Genomic DNA, 16,966 nt, shown 5'->3' on the forward strand with positions numbered 1-16,966 from the left:
ACACAGTAAAGTCATTTGGTTTAAAAAAAAAAAAAAAAAAAAAGAAAAACTTGTAATACCAAATTCTTGATAAAATACAAAACATTTTTTTTTCTTACATAGGTTGATAGCATAGTTGCGTTGCTCTATGAAAACACCCACGTCTATAAATAGTTTTTCTTCTTCTTCCCCCTCGCTCTTAAAACGCTACTGAAAAATTAAGGTGGGCTCACGGAGCTGTTGTCAAGGCAACGTCCCTACCAAAGGGGGATGAGTCTAAAATAGGCTTGGAGTTGAGTGCAACGGTGTTTTCCTGGGAATCCTGCCAGCTTGACAAACATCCATAAATTAGCTTCGAGATGCAGTAAGTTCATTTTCACTTGCTCCGATAAATTGTTAATACCTCTCGTGACCTCATCACTTCCTGGTTTGCGCGCGCGAATGAGGAATCCACCATTGCCGTGGCAACGGTGTCGTCCCTATTGTCATGGCAACGTCCCCTGCATTCAGCCTCTAACTCCGTGTTTATGCGGCTTATCCCAACATTGACTGCTAAAAGGCATTGGGCTCCAGTGGGACTTTGTTGACATGACACAGCAATTTTTATCATGGAAAGATTTTTCTTTTAATTATTAATAACATTATTTTTTCAACAACACTAGATAATCATAAAAAATTAAAAAAAGTCTTTAGTGTACAATGACTCTTGCATAGTGACATCGCCACCTACTGGCCTGACATGCTTACTACAGCTTTTTCAGTCCTTTTGCATCCAAGTGTCCTCTTGTTCCCAAGTATCCTCTCAGGGAGCTTGTCAGTTTTTCTGGAATTTGGCGATAAAGAATCCGATGGTGTCCCCGTCTGCCCTTTTGGCAAGGGGCGTCGTGGCGGCAGCCTCCCAGCTCAACTCTGGTCGGAACCTCTGGAGGAGGCCGAGCTGCTCCGGGGTCAGCCCAGCGCCCGGCATGCCATCACCCCCCACACGAGGCTCCTGGAGAGGCGAGCCGATGAAATGAGTGTATGAGGTGGGAAAAAATAGCCAAGATGCTGACATTGGTCTTCGTACCTGAGGCTGCAGCGTGAGTCTGGGGAAGGTGCGAAGGGCCCAGGCCACCTGCTCCTCGTTCTCTGCCAGTGTCACTGTGCACGTGCTGTACACCAGAACGCCACCACGCTTCAATGCGTGCACCGCCTGCAGGTACAAATCAAACAGCAAGTGTCTCTACTGTCATCTAGTGGTGAAAAGTAAAGCATACTGTCCGTACATACAGCATGGAAGAGGCTTCTTTGCAGGGGTGGGTAGGAGCAAACTTCCTTCAGACTCCAGGTGCTCACCATGTTTGGCCTCTGGCCGAGCCCGCTGCAGGGCGCGTCCAAGAGCACCCGGTCGAAGCTCTCAGAAGCGAAGGGTGGCCCTGGAGAACAGGCGAGAACTTTACGATTCATTCAGAGATTTGTGCCACCGGGCTGCAGAAGTAAATATCACCTTCTCGGTCGCCGATGATGTCATCGCATACGACTTTGGTGCTGTTGAAGCAAAATGCCTTCACGCTACTCAATTGCAGCCTTTCAGCATTCTGGCGAATCAGCTCAATCTTGTTTCTGATCCTGTCCAAGGCCACCACTTCGCCCTGAGGACATTTTTCGTGCACAGTTGAGTAAATGTGAGAGACAGAAGAAGTAGTGATGTCGTTTTGCAGTGTACCCGATCCTCCATGAGGGCTGCGATGTGACACGTCTTCCCCCCCGGGGCGGCGCACATGTCCAGGACGCGCTCTCCGGGTCGAGGACCCAGAACGTGGCCCACCACCACAGATGGAAGGTTCTGGCGCAAACAATACTTTTATGACCATACTGCTCTCCAAAGTGTGAAACCTCCAAAAGGAGACCCCCAAACTAGCCAAAGAAAACCAAAAATCTGGACTTGTGACAGTTCATCATTTTACCTGTAAGAAGGCCAGACGAGGTAAGACTCCATCAAAGGAGGGAGTCCAGTAAAGGGGTTCCGTCATACGCACGCCGACGCCCCTAGCGAGACATGCAACTCAAAACTATGAATTTTGTATGTCATGTGAACATATTTTCCTTATGCATTTTGTAACGTTACGAATGTCTTAATGTTAGTTAACAACACTTTGAGCTACCTGATGGTTTCTCCCGTGCCGAAAATGTCGGTGCGGTCCTTTTCGGCCACACCGTTGCCCACAAATGTTCTCTTGCCGTGAAAGCCGAATGCTCCTCGGGTGCACTTTCCCTCCACGTCAGAGAACACCGACACGGTGTCCCCGGACTTCATGTCTGCAACACAAGCATGGCTGCACTCAGTTTTTCAGCACTCTAAATTGTCTGTCTCAAGGTTTGAATGCGACCACCCAGGGGTGTTAAATTATGAAAAACGATTAAGATAAATGTTTTTTACATTTTGGACAGGCAAGTATTCCGGGTGCAAAGACGTGGGCGCCCCTGAGCACAGCGTTGCCGCATTGCACACCTGCCACCACCTCGGAGCTGAGCTGCTGCACACATCTGCAGAAGACAAAAAAAAAAGAAAATTGTCACGCTAAAAATGCTATTTTTAAAAAATATCTCCAAAAGTTATTTTTCAAGAAGATTTTTGAGAAAATGCTCCTCAGGTTTGCACGGCGGTTTTGTACCTCGGTCCGACCACAGGGATCAGAAGCACATCCGGAACGCTGGGATGAGTGTCGATCTCAAGCTCCTCACCCTCAGATGCACACGTTTGCTACATCAACAAACGTAAACACGACAACTCAGAGATAAACATTTTCCCCCCTTTCTTTTCTTTCATCTCACCTTCTTGAGCTCCTCACCCAGTTTTCGTCTAATCTCTTCCAGGGACGCCAGGTGGACGCTGGCCCGGACGCAAGTGTATGACGGGGGATGCGACAGGCAGGTGAGAAGCGTCTGAAAGTGGCGCTCGGCTTCCTGATGGCCAATGGACGCCAACAACTTGCAACAAACGAGTTAAATTTCCTGGTTGGTGTGCAAGCATGAACTGCTGCTGTTGTTCTTTTGTTCTTTGAAGTTATACATTACAAAACAGCATGTAAGACACCTAAAGGTCAACAACACTTCGTTTGGCAGCTTATTACTGTAGTAGTAGTAGTAGTTAGGAATTACAGCTATGTGAAGCATATCAGATAAATACTGGGTCTAAATTCCATTTGTATTTCTTGAAAGTAATTAGGACGAACTATTAGAAGTTATCTCAAAACTCTTCCGTTTAGGGTCACGTTGAAACGATACTCTGGCGGGATAATGATGATTTTTTTCCCACTGCCATGACAACAAATGTGCAGATTTAATCAAAAACATACCTCTTTGTTTAGGAAACCTCCTTTCAAGTAATCGACGACCTCCGGCCTCAGAGAAATTCTCGGAAAAACCGACATTGTGTCTGTTTTTGTTGCGATTTTATCGTGAGCCATGACACATGCCACCCTAATGTGTTAATTGTCCACTTTTCTCGCAGCAAGGTACCGCCACAACATTTCGGTATGTGAATCGCCGGTGTTTCCACTTCCGTATACGTCACCGCGAGCGCTCACGCAAATAGCACGAAACCGTTTTTTTTCTGTTTTTAAAATGTGTAGATTATAAAAGCCATAGTTTTCTAGAATGATGTGATTAGTGAGCGAGCGTTTTTTTTTTTTTTTTTTTTTAAGGTTAAAAAACATGAACGCGTCGTGGCGTGATGACGTCAGCAGTAATTCGTTCAATATGTATAGCTCCTTTCCTCTCGAGCAGGCCCAGTTGACGGCAAGGGCTGCTGGGTTTACGGTGCAGAACAGACCGCACATACGGCAACTCTATGCGGCTCTCTCTCTCTAACACAGACTACGAAACTCCGAGCCGTCTTTCGCTACGCCCGGCCACATTTGTAGATGTCTCCGGGAGCGAATGGAGTCCTTGTCGGAGCAACAGTCGCCGTGAGTTTGCAGCTTAGCTCAGCCTAGCCGCCGTGTGTGGCGACTTGCAGTTCTGTACCGACCGACGGATGTTAGGAACAAAGAACGGACGTACGAACGGACATTGGCATCCTTTTTATTTTAAAAAAATGGGCCTCATATTCGCTAAACTGTGGAGCTTCTTCTGTAATCAAGGTGCGTAAAGAGTTAATTATTTCGGCCGCAAGAAAATAGAATAAAACTACTCCGACCAGCTTAATCGTTTTCGACGACTACAGTTGACTTTGTAACACGGTGTTTTCTATAAACTCTTCGCCATTTTATTGCCTGAGTGGTTATTAAATGTGATTTACATTCAAACTAAAGAGAGTTAGGAAAATTTTTATCTTTTTTTGGTTAATTGTGTTTGTTTGGATGAACGGTCGATTGATTAGCACTGTCTGGACAGCACCTTGTTTGACGTCACGATGGGTTGACCTTTGCTCGTGAAAAATGTTTACATTTAAGAATACTTCATTTCACCCCAGAAAATATTAGTTTTGTATTATTGAAATTTTCTTTTTATTTGAGAAGATAAAAACGTTTTTCTTTTGTGAAAATGTGACATTGGAAATGGCCTAAAAAAATCCATCACTCAGAACGTAATGTTAGTGGTTGAAAATGTTTTGAAATTGACTTTTTTTTTGTTTTTGTTTTTAAATCACTCAAATCTGGTATTTGAACTAAGTTGTGGAGACTTTTTTTTAATCTATCCGATGCGCATCTTTACAAAGCCGCAGGAAGTCATAGACATGACTCTTGTTAGAATTGGAAGCCTCTAATCAGGCTTCCTTCCTGGATGAGCTGAGAGCACAATGGTCTGCTCCTGACTTCCCTAAATGACTGCGACTACCACAAAAATGATGGAAATGTGGCCCATTTTTTTTGACAGAACACAAGGTGATCATCGTTGGCCTGGACAACGCTGGCAAGACCACCATACTCTACCAGTTGTGAGGCACTTTATTATTCATTTTTAATGATTTTATGGCTTAGGTTCCTTATTCTGCCAGTTTAGTGTCTACTTTTAATAATAAAAAAAAAAGAATTGTGAAGTACTAAGCGGGAAATGTACCTAATAAAGTGTCTTTTCACAAGTCTGATGAATGAGGTGGTCCACACGTCGCCCACCATCGGCAGCAACGTGGAAGAGATCGTGGTGAAGAACACGCACTTCCTCATGTGGGACATTGGCGGACAAGAGTCGCTCAGATCCTCCTGGAACACGTACTACGCCAACACCGAGGTACACACACTCGCAGATGTGTGAATGGGAGCAGATGGTGTGTTTGTTCACCGAGCACACAGCAGCTGGGGGGCCGCTCTGGTTCAAAGGTTAAGCGTTGACAAAGACATCCCCTCCCTCTCCCCGGGAAGTGGAAAGTCTGCCCTTCATGTGCCGTAGTAGCAGTATTTTTAATGAGTTATTAAATAAATACCATGACGTAAAATCTTAGTTTCAGAACAGTAATTAAATTTCCTAACTTATTATTGTAGCCTCATGAAATAAATAAAAATAAAAAACAATGTGACGTAGCTGAAAGAAGCATAAATGCTGAGGAAATCTTGTGGTCGCTTTGCTATCCCATCAATTTAAAGGCTGCTGTTGCCGGGCGTGCTGTGGAGCCTTGGCCGTCTTTTATTCCTTGTCTTTCTTTTTTTTGGGCTCAGTCGTAGTGGTTCTTTGTGCAGTTTGTCATCCTGGTGGTGGACAGCACCGACCGAGAGCGTCTGGTAATCACCAAAGAGGAACTTTACAGAATGTTGGCTCATGAGGTAAGTGGGGGGGGGGGCTACCTTGCTCTTGGCTTTCTGTCTCCAAGCGGCCGATCGTGACTCGTCTCTTGCAGGACCTGCGCAAAGCAGCTGTGCTGATCTTTGCCAACAAGCAGGACATGAAGGACTGCATGTCAGCGGCCGAGATCTCAAAGTACATGACGCTGAGCGCCATTAAAGATCACCCGTGGCACATCCAGTCCTGCTGCGGTCTCACGGGGGAAGGGTACGCCCACACCACACATGAAAAAAATACCGGAATATTATTTATGGAATGTTATTTTGATTTCACAAGAATGTATTACTTTAACAACAACTTATCTTACAAAACCATTCTTTTTGGTTCCAGTTTGTGTCAAGGTCTGGAGTGGATGACATCACGGGCTGGACTCAGATAGCAGCCCCTCCCGTCTCTGAATTCTTTCATGGAACTTGGAAGGAACCCCTCCCACAAGAGGTCTCTCTCATTTCCTTCCATTTTTTTTTTCTTTGGAACGGACACGTACGCATTTGGGCCGGAAATGAAATGCAGCCACAACATTCAGGGACGTAAGCGAATGTAGGCTGTGGTTTAACAAAAAAACAAAAATTACACACACCCACGTTAGTTGTTGCGTCTACATAAGCTACGACATGGTTGGTGGGTTTAGCTCCATGAGCAAAAGTGTGCTTGGTTATTTTTTTCTTTTGGACAAAGAGAAGTGGTTACTTTTTTTAAGGACAGTATTTTAAATTTCACTATTTAATGTCATTGTCTTGAAGCATTTCAGCGAGGAAGGTCGTTTTTTTTTTTTTTTCCCCCCTAGCGGGAATGGTGCTCTTGTGTATTTTTGCAAGTCGGCGATGTGCACTTTTGTAGTAAGAATGAACTAAGGTTGGTGGCAGTATTTGAGCCATGCGAGTAAACAGCATTAAGACATCCTTGTAAAGTGCGTTACATTTATGACAAGATTAAATATTTTTCAGCCATGGGAGTTTTTTTTTCTAACTTGAGTTTGAAACCCTACTTTGTAACCCTAACCTTAATTTAAGACCCTAGTTAGAAACCTTAACTCTAATTTAAAACTTCCCACTTGAAACTTCAAGCATAGATTAAAACCCAAATTTGAAACCCTAACTTTAAATTGTGAGCCATGTGTGTTGAACCAAACAAAAGCAAAATGACACTCATAAAAAAGGTGTTTATTCACATCAGTAATATATTAGAACACAGAAAAGAAAGCACAGATACAGTCATTATGTAGCTTAGTTTCACTCTATTCACAAGTGCATGGAAATCAGGTGCACACAAATATAGAAAAAAAAGGAATATTTAGGACACACAAAAAAGAACATCTGACGGAAAAGCTGCGGTAAAACGAGCTTCGTTAATCTAAGCGGAGAGAAACGTTCATACTTCAAAACAGTAACACAAGTTCCAGCCCAGGAAACTGCCTCCTTTTTGTTGTTGACTTTCTTTGCAATTTGCCTCGTCTCAACATTTGTTAGAAAAAAAACTCTGAAACATGCATATAATCCTAGAAAAGCGTGAGAACTGCTTTGCGTGAAAAACACAACGATGACTGGACAGTGAAGACTCACGCACACACGACTCTGGGACACCTGTAAAAAAAGCAAAAAACATTGCATTGTTGTCACGGTGGCGCAAATTCTAGTTAGCTCTCACCTGTCCTCTGTGAAGCCGTCCAGCTCCTCCTCTTCGTCGTCCTGGTCGTCCAGCTCCATGTCCAACTCGTCGTTGTCCAGGCCGTCACCGCCATAGCCGCTAAGGACACTAAAGGGGGCGGCAAAAGTGAGTTGGCTGGTGGTGTGGGGGAGGTCAAAACCAAAAACAGCTCTTACCTGACGTAGCGGCACGTGAGGAAAACTATCCTCTTGAGCTTTTTGTTGTAGAAGAAGTAGTTGAAGGACCACAGGCTGCCCTCCTCCCCGAAAGGATCAGAATCCAGATCAGGATTGTAGCTGAGGGTGGGGGAGGAAAAAGTCAGTACTGTTGAGGATGGCCACCAGAGGGAGACATTTAGCCACACTCAAACTGCCTGGTTGGAATGGCCGCTTCATAAATTATTGACAATTAGATGAAAATCTTGTAGGAAAACGTTATTGGAGTGTCACAAAAACAAAATCTGGTCTCAAACTGATTTGAAATTTAAGTAAAACAATAACTTTATAGCTGGTTGCCTGCAAATCCCAAGACACAGAAACAACAATTCTAACTTAGGGACAGTTCAAAGTCTGCAATTAATGTAGCATGCATATTTTTGCGGTTGTCAAAAAAATATCAGGGACCGCATGGATTACCTGTAGATGTCGCAGGCTGGCAGGTTGATCTCCTGGTCGATGGCGCTCCACAGCTCAGGTCCCAGAGAGTTAAATCCTTCCCCGACAGCAGAGAACAAGCTGCTGTTGACAGCGTTGGCCACCTGACCGCCACGAAATTTTTGTTAGGTTTCGGCTTTTAAAATAAAAAAAATTCAATTGAACGTGTACTAACCCAGTTGAGACTTGGCTCCCTGCTGAACTCATGCGCCCGCGCCGCGCTGAAGTCATAGTCCGGCCTGAAGGACTCGTTAAGCGTGGTGATAAGGTAGAAGATAGTCTTCCTGCAGCACTTGTCACTCAGAGGGTTCTCCGCGTCCTCGGCGCTCTTAGCCAGCCTAAAGGGAGGGAGACGTTTTTTATCGCGGAATGTAAGACGATTGATTTTTGGGGGTAGGGCGACGGCGACTGACAGATCGGGACTGGCGGCGCTGGCGGACTGCGGCGGGGACAGAGCCTCCAGGACGTGCGGCTGGCCTTCCTGGCAAAACTGCTTGAACATATGCTTATCGTCGCCCGCCATCTTGCATGAGTAGCTCTCGATCCTGTTGGCAGACAAAGCGAGTCAAGTCAGTCAAGCGAGAATGTCACACTAAAGAACACAGCTGCGGAAAATATTTTAAAACATAACCAATTTTTTTAATCAATGCCAGTATTCAGATAAAAAAAAAAAAGCTAAAAACACGTCGCTTTTTATGCTGCTTCTTATACTGTCAAATTCGATTGTAAGGTGTTCCTAATGATGTGGCATGCACATTTTGACACAAGTGACTCAGCTTTGAATACTTGAGGCAAACTCATAACCCCTACAAAAAGTGGAAGTGTTTTTGCTGTTCAAACAAGATTAGCTGCTCATCTCCAGCGCCAAAGCTTATCTCTGAAAGTCATGTGACAAGACCAAGTTGCTGCACTTTTATTTCTTCGTGTCAGATGCTGGTGTAATGTGATGCGTTGGAACAGACTGCTTGTTATGCAAGATCGAGCTTGCTCAAGTCAACACTGATGACTATTGTAGAGACAGAGCTGACCCTTTCCTCCCCTCGCACACAAACAGCTGATGTCAACAAACAACTTTGACACACCCAACAAATGACACCAATTTGACACACGAAACTCCACAAGTGTGACACACGAAAGCTCCACAAGTGTAACACTCCAAAACAACGTACTTTGTGTTGTTTTACATAAATATATAAGAACGGCTGTAAAACCTATGAGGTAAAAAATAAATAATAAACTTTTAAGAAAAACAGCACATTAGAAATACACCACTCTAAAAAAAAATTTGTGCACTTATTTCCAAGTGGGCATTCTGTCACTGCCTGATGCTGCTTCACTAATCTAAGCGGCCTAAAAGTCAGCAAGCTTTTACTTAACCGTGCAAAACTGTTCGTCGCTGCCTACATTGTGTGTGTACACGTCTAACACGTAACGGACTTCAAAATAGCCAGTGTGTTACGTGTGCTCCGGTTGCACTGTGGTCGGTAGCAGGCTGCATGTAAACGACGTGCTGTGTAATTGTAACTGCGGCCCCGTTATGTTCTTACATAAGGTAATACGCTTGAAGCTAGAAACACACACCGGTGGTTAGGCATTAACTTTCCGAGTCGTTAAAAAAAGTTAAAAGTTAAAGTCCCAATGATCGTCACACACACACCTGGGTGTGGTGACATTTGTCCTCTGCATTTAACCCATCCCCGTGTGATTTTAATCCATCCCCTGGGGGAGAGGGGAGCAGTAGCGGTGCCGCGCTCGGGAATCAGTTGGTGATCTAACCCCCCAATTCCAACCCTTAATGCTGAGTGCCAAGCAGGAGGCAATGGGTCCCATTTTTATAGTCTTTGGTATGACCCGGCCGGGGTTTGAACCCACAACCTTCCAGTCTCAGGGCGGACACTCTAGGCCACTGAGCTGGTTAGTGCTCCAAGACATGATTAAGTAACAACACAGATCTGCTTGGTCTACTGCCCCCCCCCCATGCGAGGTCACAAATTTCTCATTTCCGGAGAACATCAAGTCAGGTTTAGAGATTAATTAGTAACATTTTATATCTCAGAACAATGTTTAACGCTCTGTTTAGCACAGTCAATAAACATGAGCAATTTAATGGTAATGGTAGATTGCTACTTATTGAATCAATTATTTTATTGAATGTCAAGATTTATTAGATACCGAAAATAATTTTTTATTGATCACTTGTTTAAAAATTAGAATCTTAATTTTGCATACCGATAAAATATATAGAGCATCTTTTTGAAGGGCTTGAAAATATTTCTTTAATCTACATTTCTTGAGTAAATAATTAATAACAGTAATAATAACCAACTCCCACCTGCCAAGGATACGAGACTCTCCTGTTTCAGCACACAGCCGTGAGCTGAGTGCTTCAAAACTCGAGTTTTCCAGCAACTTCATCTCCTTCTCTGGGGGATACACATATAGATAACAGTACTTTGAATACAATGTATAACACATTTAATGCCAAAAAACAAATTGATAAATAAACGTAGTAAAATAACATGCAATTAAATAAAACCACAATTAAAAATAGCACATAGCGAGTTATTTAGCTGAATGTTAAAAAAGGAAGAAAAGAATAGATGCCAATAAAAAAAAAAAAACGATGTAACTTTAGCAGTGCACTTGACTCACAATATAATCCAATGTTTTGTTTAAAAAAAAAAAAAAAGTAGGCGTTTGACAGCTTGTTTATGTGGAGAAAAACATGAGCAAGAGTGAGCGCACCGCCATCTTGAGGACATCTTTGACAACGACCGCCATTTTCTGCCAGCCCCTCCCCCACATTGTCCCCAATCGTCTTCCTGCTTCTATTTATCAACACAGTTCCACCTCAAAATCACTTACCAAGTCGATATTCCTCGACGCGAAAGCCAAGTAGATGTTCCAAAAAAGTCGCTTGTCTCACTCTGCAGTCTTCTCGGCTCTTTTTTTTATTCTTATTTTTGCTGGAGTTCGCCGCTCCGGTCACCTCCAAGCTTCGTTTTCCTTGTGTTGTTGTGCGTTTACAACCGAGGAATTAGTGCGCGTTCAAGAATCTGTTACAAGCACTCGGTCGAGAATGCGCCGCTCTGAGGCACTTTCGGTTTATAGAAAAACTACTCTTTCCGATTAAATGCGATGAGATTAAATCGAGTGACTGTTTGCGCCCGTCGGGGTCCGTCTGCAGCTGCATCACTTTCAACCTAATAGCACAAAAAAAAAAACGTTTTTTTTTTCGCGGTGGATCAAGTCGCCGTTGTCCAAGCGACCGATCAGTTGAACAATGCGTGACAAGCGTGAGCAAGCCTTTAGAATCCGGACAAATTATTGAGAAACGTCGACAAAATCCGCTGCGTCTTTCTGTTTACGAACACAACAATCGTCTGTCTGATGGAGACAAGCCCCCTTTTCATGTATATAAATCCGACTGACGTCGCATTTGAAATGCGATTGGCTGTGTTGTGTGTCAATCAAGCAAGGGTGCACGCAATTGGTCAGGATTTCCTCGTGATTTGGCCGTGGGCGTCCGTCAATCGTACGCGAGTTCTTGTGATTGGTCAGAAATCTCTTCAGGATCCAGTCCTGTTTTTGTGAAAAAGGAAATAGCATAACAATAAAGATATTGTAAAAAGTGACCACAAAAACAAGTTATAAAATTTACTTGCTGGTAAAACAGTGCAAATATTCCATTTGTGGGACTAATAAAGTATTGCTTTCTAATTGATAAACAGCTCTCCCCCAATAGATAACAATACTCCCCTGATAGCCCTACTCATAATAAGGTACCCAAGAGCAACAAACGTGCACACATTCTTTGTGAAACTTGCGTTTTATCAAGTCATTCACTCATTTGAATTTAACATAGTTTGAAACATCCTCCACTCCGGTGCTCTTGTTGTCCAGGTACTCAAGGATCACGTTCCCCCCATTGTGCAGCGGGTCTTCCGGACTGCTCAGCAGCGTGTGCAGGCTGTCGTCCATACGGAGACACTTCCCCGTTTCGGGATGGCAGAGGCGCAACTTCTGGGGGAGATATAAAAAAAAAAAAGGTAACCCAAGACATACTTAAGCCAATAGGCGTGTTGTTACCTGAGCTACGAGCACGTTATTGTTGTTCTTGAGGGAAGCGAGTGAGGCGGCGTAATCCACCACCTTCCCCACGCTCCATTTGGAGCAGAAGAACATCGGCTGACTGGCCGCCTGATAGCCTTTCGGAAGATACACTTGAAAGTAGATTCGTTCGGTCTGAAAGAAAGCGTGGAGCAGAATATGATCAGGAAACTAGTCAACAGCGATCATAAACTAAGTTCTCCAAAGTACCTGTGGTAAACTCTTGTCTCCTGCTGCATGGAGCTTGAGTTTCATCAGAGCTACCTTGGCTGCTGTAGCGCTGTTCTTTGCCCCTTTACGGCCTTTGCTTTTAGAACCATCCTTTGACTCTAAATGGACGAGAGTGGAAATTTATTAGATCACCAAATTACACTATACTATTTCACTGAATTGGTTGAAAAAATATTGATTGACACATCAAATCAAGACGTTAGCCTCAGAGCATAATTGCCTGAGTCATTTTAAAATGACAAAAAACCCCCCACTAATATGCTCCCTAGAAATGTTCGTTTAGTTAAATTTGTGTGAATTCTCTATTATCAAGCTCTTGTTAATCAGCGAAGATTGACTCAAGGCAATTGTATTCTTCTTGTTTATTGAGTGTGCCGTCCTCCGCACCTTGTTTTCCAATGGCAAAATCATTATTTCAATACATTAAAAAAAAACTTTTCTAATGCCAAATGTGTGCTATGCTAGGTTGGCAAACTGCGTGTGCTTTGCTAGGTTGGCAAACTGTGTAACGCACACACACTTTGTACAATGCTGACCCCTTGTGGGCAAAAAATGAACAGCAGAAACATTTCATTCATTATTAATTTTAAGAACTGACCCACGATTCTTTGCACCAGCTCCTTGGTGGCTGCCATGCGTGGCTTTTGCACCTCCAGCTTCTCACACTTATGATCATCTTGATGACGATGGCTGCATGCAGTGGACAAAAAGAGACATAGCGGAATCTTAATCACTAAACTGAACACAGGGAGTAAAAATCTGGCTTCATAGTGTAAACCTACGCCAAACAGAAGTGTTTCTGACACTGCGGACAGACAACAGGAAGGAGTTCTTTCCCCTTGCAGTCCTCAACGGAGCACGGATAACTTGTGCTGCCGCCCGCAGTTTGGGGTTCTCTTCTCGCGGGCTCCTGAGAGTTCCAAATTTCAAGAATTTTCATGATAAAATACGGATGTGTGCAACAGGAAAGCTGTTTTTGAATTTTCCTACACTATTAAGTGCCGCTTACCTGAGAACATGAGTGAGCTTCTCTGCTTCTGTGTTCAAGACTGCAAAGATAAATTGGTTGCAATATACACCATTATGTAAAACATTTTGGGGTGGAAAATATTAAGAAAAAAATTACTTCTTATTGGTCATTGGAAATAATGTCCCTTAAGGTTTTCTTACCAGTAGACTCCATTGCAGGAATCACAAACAAATGGAAGGAAATCTAAATGAACGAAAGCAACAGTTATTACACAGTTGACTATTAAAACCTATTTAAAGCGTTTAGTATATTTAGATAATCTATGAGTCTAGTTGTGATTAAGATGAGTGCAGAATCATGCTAGCACTACTGAGCTATGACGGGTATTTTGTTAAATACCGATAATGTTAACGTCACCCAAATTGTTATTTTTTTTAGCAAAAGAGCGAAAACGTTCGAGACCTTGTTGATGACAAGAATCTATTCGACAGTGCTTTCCGATGTCTAACTCAGCCATTAGCTTAGCAGTGAGCTTCTCCAACAAGAATGTCAACATGAATTTGACCCCGGAATTGAAATTCAACTGAAAACACGAAAGTGACATTTTACGACAATTTTCTCACAATTTAGAAGTGTATTTTCTTAAGGATAATCACTAATCACTCCTTTGATAATAATTAAAGAATATAGTTAAATATATATTTGAATAAATAAATATTGTTTGTGGATTACCCCGGAAGTGAAATTTGATGGCGCACATTTTTGCATTATAGTAAAACAGTAATTTAATTATTGCTCCAGTTGATCGTTTATCGACAAACCTTCCTTCGAATACCGCACCATAATAGCTAGGAGTATATTTGAATAAATAATTCAAAATATTCAGTCGAACGTTTCCCCCGTCACGCCGTGGGGGGGGAAGCGTTTCGATGATGTCACGCAGGTGATGGGGACAAGGTGTGGCAAAAGTTGAATCGTCAACCACAAAAGCTCGTCGAGCCGGAAAAACAGCTCGGCGTCCACTCACACACCCCGTGGAAACACCTGACAATCATAACAGCTCGGCGTCCGCATACCTCCACCGAGCGCTGCTTTTTACCCACCGTCGGAGGTACTCCCAGCCAAAATGAGTAAAATCACGAAATTCTTTAAAGGGAGTTCGAGCTCCGGCTCGTCGTCGTCGTCCGGGGGTAGGTCCAAACACCATCACCGGTCCAAGGGGGGACCCTCTGCCGGGGAGGCCATCCACAAGCTCCGGGAGACCGAGGATATGTTGAGCAAGAAGCAGGATTACCTGGAAAAAAGAATAGAGCAGGAAGTAATGGTAGCCAAAAAGCACGGCACAAGAAATAAGAGAGGTACGTATGTTTCGATGTTCATCACCAACAAAAAGGGTCTAAAAAGTTAGTTTACAAGATAGTCACGTCGTGTATTAGGCGTCGTCTTAAAATGCCCAAACCTGATGTGAAGTGTTATGACATCCGCCATTTTAGGAAGAGCTACAGGTGCATCTTCCTGGAAAACAAGAGACATCTAACTTTGGGGCAAATGTCCACTTTTTGGCCAAAAATGTGACGCCAAATTCTTACAAATCATTTTGTTAGTCTTAAAAATGCATGAATTTAATAATTAATGTTTAGTGAATCACATCGAGTAAACGATTAACTGACATTCTGGCACTTTTAGCAGCAGCAAAACTAAAATGTTGGCGAAAACACTGAAGAGTGTTTAAACCCTCCACGTTAAAAATTTCAATGTGATTTGTACTCTCATAAAAAAAACTGTCTCACTGCCTGTTGAATCACAGCACACCAGACTAAAAATAGCCTCCCTGTGTCGTCATGGGACTATATCTATTGTGTTGGTCTGCCGCGATGCTAATGCCCACAAACTTTTTCTTAGCTGCCCTGCAGGCCCTGAAGAGGAAGAAGCGCCTGGAGCAGCAGCTGACACAGATCGACGGCACGCTTTCTACCATCGAGTTCCAGCGGGAGGCTCTGGAGAACTCGCACACCAACACAGAGGTGGTGAGAAACATGGGCTACGCTGCCCAGGCCATGAAGAAGGTCCACGAGAGCATGTGAGGAGTACGCCTATGAGTAGATGCACTGAAAACAAATACATTCTACAGTGAACTCCCGTTTACCTCCGTCTTTCCTCAGGGATCTAAACAAGATAGACGATCTAATGGAGGACATCAACGAACAGCAAGATGTGGCTCGTGAGATCAATGAAGCCATCTCCCGACCTTGTGGAGACACTTTCGACGAGGTATACTTTTTGCCCTTGCAACTAATACATTTTAAGTATTTTTTTCTCAAAAAACTAACTAACCATAACTATTTATTGCTATTAGGATGAGCTGCTGGCTGAGCTGGAGGAGCTCGAGCAGGAGGACATGGACGAGAACCTGAAGAGCATGGGTGGACTGCCCTCGGTGCCCAGTGCCAGACTGCCCTCGGCTCCATCAGGACGGGTAGCTCACCGCGCAAGTATGTGCAATAATCTTCTTTTTTTTTTTTTTTTTTTTTAATTTTTAAATATACACTATGTTGGAAAAGTCTATTTCTGTAAAATTTACTAATTATTTCTGGACAAGTACAATTCATTTTGTACTATTTTTCCCCTTAAACAACAAAATTCTTGTAAGAAATGGAACTATTCTTTTTTTAATAGAACATTACTTTGATATTACATAAAAAGGAGCTTATTCTTGTAAAATTAGTTTCTTTCTCAATTTTTTTCATTGACAAATATGTTAAAGGTTTTTTCCTTGAAAAAGTACTAATTGAAATTCCCTCCTCCCCATTTCTTCATTAAAATTCTAAAAACAATGCACATAAAAAAAAAATCTAATTTGCATTTCTGTGTCTTTGTTTTTAAAGCGGCCAGAAGAAGGGCTGATGATGAGGAAGACATGCGCATGCTGGCATCATGGGGATCATAAGCCATTTTTTAAGGGGAGGAGGGAACTAAACAATGACAGACTTGCATTTTAAATTTCTCAGTGGGTTTGAAGCAATTACCACCATGTTGGGACATCTTCCCCGTGTGTTCATTGAGCTGCTGCCATGTTACATTTAAGGAAATTATTACTGTTCTTCCTGTCACTTTTTTTCTGTTTCATTTTAAAATTTGATCTGAATTCAAATTGGCGCAGAGTAACTTACGCTAAAGGATTTCCAGCACTGAGCATCAGACTACACGACTTGTTCCACAGCTGTAGATAATCTCTTTGCTCTATTGTAAATATTTTTGCTTTTATTTTCAACTATAATAAAAAACACCTTCCTATATGACTTGTTTTTCATTTTTTATCCACAAGTCCAAGTTATTTATAATTTCCAGTACATAATTGTTTATCTAATTGAGATTTTATCACATTCAAATTTGAGTCATAAAGGATACTTGTGGCACAGTTACAAATTGTATTTTAGATGGTTGTTTAGAAATAGAAATGTCTTCAGGTTGATTCTTTTTTTTTTAAATACCTTACTACTATACACAGTTGTTTATTTAGAAAAAAAAGCCTGACTATACATAGTTGATTTTTCTTTGAAACGTTTATACATGGTTGTTTGGAAAAAAAAGCTATACGAAACATGGTAAGTTT

At 42.6% G+C, this 16,966-nt stretch overlaps 5 protein-coding genes and 1 long non-coding RNA gene across 8 annotated transcripts; 2 read left to right on the plus strand and 4 right to left on the minus strand.

Annotated features, from left to right (window-relative positions):
• Positions 1-693: 693 nt before the first annotated feature.
• Positions 694-3,579, minus strand: nsun6 (NOP2/Sun RNA methyltransferase 6). 2 transcript variants are annotated; one of them, XM_037280293.1, is made up of 11 exons: positions 3,318-3,579; positions 2,794-2,949; positions 2,634-2,722; positions 2,399-2,505; positions 2,124-2,277; positions 1,926-2,007; positions 1,685-1,804; positions 1,466-1,610; positions 1,249-1,394; positions 1,046-1,171; positions 694-970 (listed from the first exon to the last, which is right to left on the minus strand). In XM_037280293.1, exons 1-11 carry the CDS (start codon positions 3,426-3,428, stop codon positions 794-796), a joined length of 1,413 nt encoding a protein of 470 aa, XP_037136188.1. In that variant the 5' UTR covers positions 3,429-3,579; the 3' UTR covers positions 694-793. The 2 variants fall into 2 exon arrangements, with proteins under 2 accessions (XP_037136188.1, XP_037136189.1); XM_037280294.1 differs by lacking the exon at positions 3,318-3,579 and having other exon boundaries at positions 2,811-2,948.
• A 155-nt stretch (positions 3,580-3,734) lies between these two features.
• Positions 3,735-6,692, plus strand: arl8 (ADP-ribosylation factor-like 8). Its single transcript, XM_037280366.1, has 6 exons — positions 3,735-4,103; positions 4,840-4,900; positions 5,046-5,193; positions 5,640-5,723; positions 5,798-5,949; positions 6,073-6,692. The coding sequence occupies exons 1-6, from the start codon at positions 3,998-4,000 to the stop codon at positions 6,119-6,121; spliced, it is 600 nt and encodes a 199-aa protein (XP_037136261.1). The 5' UTR covers positions 3,735-3,997; the 3' UTR covers positions 6,122-6,692.
• Positions 6,693-6,884: 192 nt separating this feature from the next.
• On the minus strand, positions 6,885-11,445 carry maf1b (MAF1 homolog, negative regulator of RNA polymerase III b). Its single transcript, XM_037280351.1, has 8 exons — positions 10,908-11,445; positions 10,375-10,463; positions 8,456-8,587; positions 8,218-8,380; positions 8,025-8,146; positions 7,566-7,685; positions 7,390-7,497; positions 6,885-7,325 (listed from the first exon to the last, which is right to left on the minus strand). Exons 2-8 carry the CDS (start codon positions 10,455-10,457, stop codon positions 7,301-7,303), a joined length of 753 nt encoding a protein of 250 aa, XP_037136246.1. The 5' UTR covers positions 10,458-10,463; positions 10,908-11,445; the 3' UTR covers positions 6,885-7,300.
• Positions 11,446-11,852: 407 nt separating this feature from the next.
• On the minus strand, positions 11,853-14,245 carry zfand1 (zinc finger, AN1-type domain 1). Of its 2 annotated transcripts, none has more exons than XM_037280336.1 (8): positions 13,816-14,245; positions 13,554-13,596; positions 13,393-13,432; positions 13,166-13,293; positions 12,982-13,073; positions 12,363-12,481; positions 12,132-12,287; positions 11,853-12,065 (listed from the first exon to the last, which is right to left on the minus strand). In XM_037280336.1, exons 1-8 carry the CDS (start codon positions 13,955-13,957, stop codon positions 11,889-11,891), a joined length of 897 nt encoding a protein of 298 aa, XP_037136231.1. In that variant the 5' UTR covers positions 13,958-14,245; the 3' UTR covers positions 11,853-11,888. The 2 variants fall into 2 exon arrangements, with proteins under 2 accessions (XP_037136231.1, XP_037136230.1); XM_037280335.1 differs by having other exon boundaries at positions 13,753-14,245.
• An 89-nt stretch (positions 14,246-14,334) lies between these two features.
• chmp4c (charged multivesicular body protein 4C) lies at positions 14,335-16,652 on the plus strand. The gene is made up of 5 exons (XM_037280353.1): positions 14,335-14,711; positions 15,256-15,433; positions 15,516-15,624; positions 15,710-15,845; positions 16,239-16,652. The coding sequence occupies exons 1-5, from the start codon at positions 14,480-14,482 to the stop codon at positions 16,298-16,300; spliced, it is 717 nt and encodes a 238-aa protein (XP_037136248.1). The 5' UTR covers positions 14,335-14,479; the 3' UTR covers positions 16,301-16,652.
• Positions 14,576-15,243, minus strand: LOC119139574. Its single transcript, XR_005101382.1, has 2 exons — positions 15,002-15,243; positions 14,576-14,868 (listed from the first exon to the last, which is right to left on the minus strand). It is a non-coding gene; the product is annotated as an uncharacterized LOC119139574 (long non-coding RNA).
• Positions 16,653-16,966: the final 314 nt, after the last annotated feature.

The sequence above is a fragment of the Syngnathus acus genome, chromosome 20, assembly GCF_901709675.1.
Source record: "Syngnathus acus chromosome 20, fSynAcu1.2, whole genome shotgun sequence".
NCBI classification, from domain to species: domain Eukaryota; kingdom Metazoa; phylum Chordata; class Actinopteri; order Syngnathiformes; family Syngnathidae; genus Syngnathus; species Syngnathus acus.

Excerpts from the sequence above, each read along its gene's own strand:
- nsun6 (XM_037280293.1), bottom strand. The coding sequence starts at position 3,428 with ATGGCTCACGATAAAATCGCAACAAAAACAGACACAATGTCGGTTTTT. Across the intron at positions 2,506-2,633 it reads ATCCCTGTGGTCGGACCGAG|ATGTGTGCAGCAGCTCAGCT; the intron begins GTACAAAACCGC and ends TGTCTTCTGCAG. Across the intron at positions 1,805-1,925 it reads CTCGTCTGGCCTTCTTACAG|AACCTTCCATCTGTGGTGGT; the intron begins GTAAAATGATGA and ends TGTTTGCGCCAG.
- arl8 (XM_037280366.1), top strand. The coding sequence starts at position 3,998 with ATGTTAGGAACAAAGAACGGACGTACGAACGGACATTGGCATCCTTTT. Across the intron at positions 4,104-4,839 it reads GAGCTTCTTCTGTAATCAAG|AACACAAGGTGATCATCGTT; the intron begins GTGCGTAAAGAG and ends TTTTTTTGACAG. Across the intron at positions 5,950-6,072 it reads TGCGGTCTCACGGGGGAAGG|TTTGTGTCAAGGTCTGGAGT; the intron begins GTACGCCCACAC and ends TTTTGGTTCCAG.
- maf1b (XM_037280351.1), bottom strand. The coding sequence starts at position 10,457 with ATGAAGTTGCTGGAAAACTCGAGTTTTGAAGCACTCAGCTCACGGCTG. Across the intron at positions 8,588-10,374 it reads GAGTCTCGTATCCTTGGCAG|GATCGAGAGCTACTCATGCA; the intron begins GTGGGAGTTGGT and ends GTCTGCCAACAG. Across the intron at positions 7,498-7,565 it reads CTCACGTGCCGCTACGTCAG|TGTCCTTAGCGGCTATGGCG; the intron begins GTAAGAGCTGTT and ends CGCCCCCTTTAG.
- zfand1 (XM_037280335.1), bottom strand. The coding sequence starts at position 13,957 with ATGTCACTTTCGTGTTTTCAGTTGAATTTCAATTCCGGGGTCAAATTC. Across the intron at positions 13,597-13,752 it reads GGGTGACGTTAACATTATCG|ATTTCCTTCCATTTGTTTGT; the intron begins GTATTTAACAAA and ends TCGTTCATTTAG. Across the intron at positions 12,066-12,131 it reads ATAACGTGCTCGTAGCTCAG|AAGTTGCGCCTCTGCCATCC; the intron begins GTAACAACACGC and ends TATCTCCCCCAG.
- chmp4c (XM_037280353.1), top strand. The coding sequence starts at position 14,480 with ATGAGTAAAATCACGAAATTCTTTAAAGGGAGTTCGAGCTCCGGCTCG. Across the intron at positions 15,434-15,515 it reads AAGAAGGTCCACGAGAGCAT|GGATCTAAACAAGATAGACG; the intron begins GTGAGGAGTACG and ends GTCTTTCCTCAG. Across the intron at positions 15,846-16,238 it reads ACGGGTAGCTCACCGCGCAA|CGGCCAGAAGAAGGGCTGAT; the intron begins GTATGTGCAATA and ends TTGTTTTTAAAG.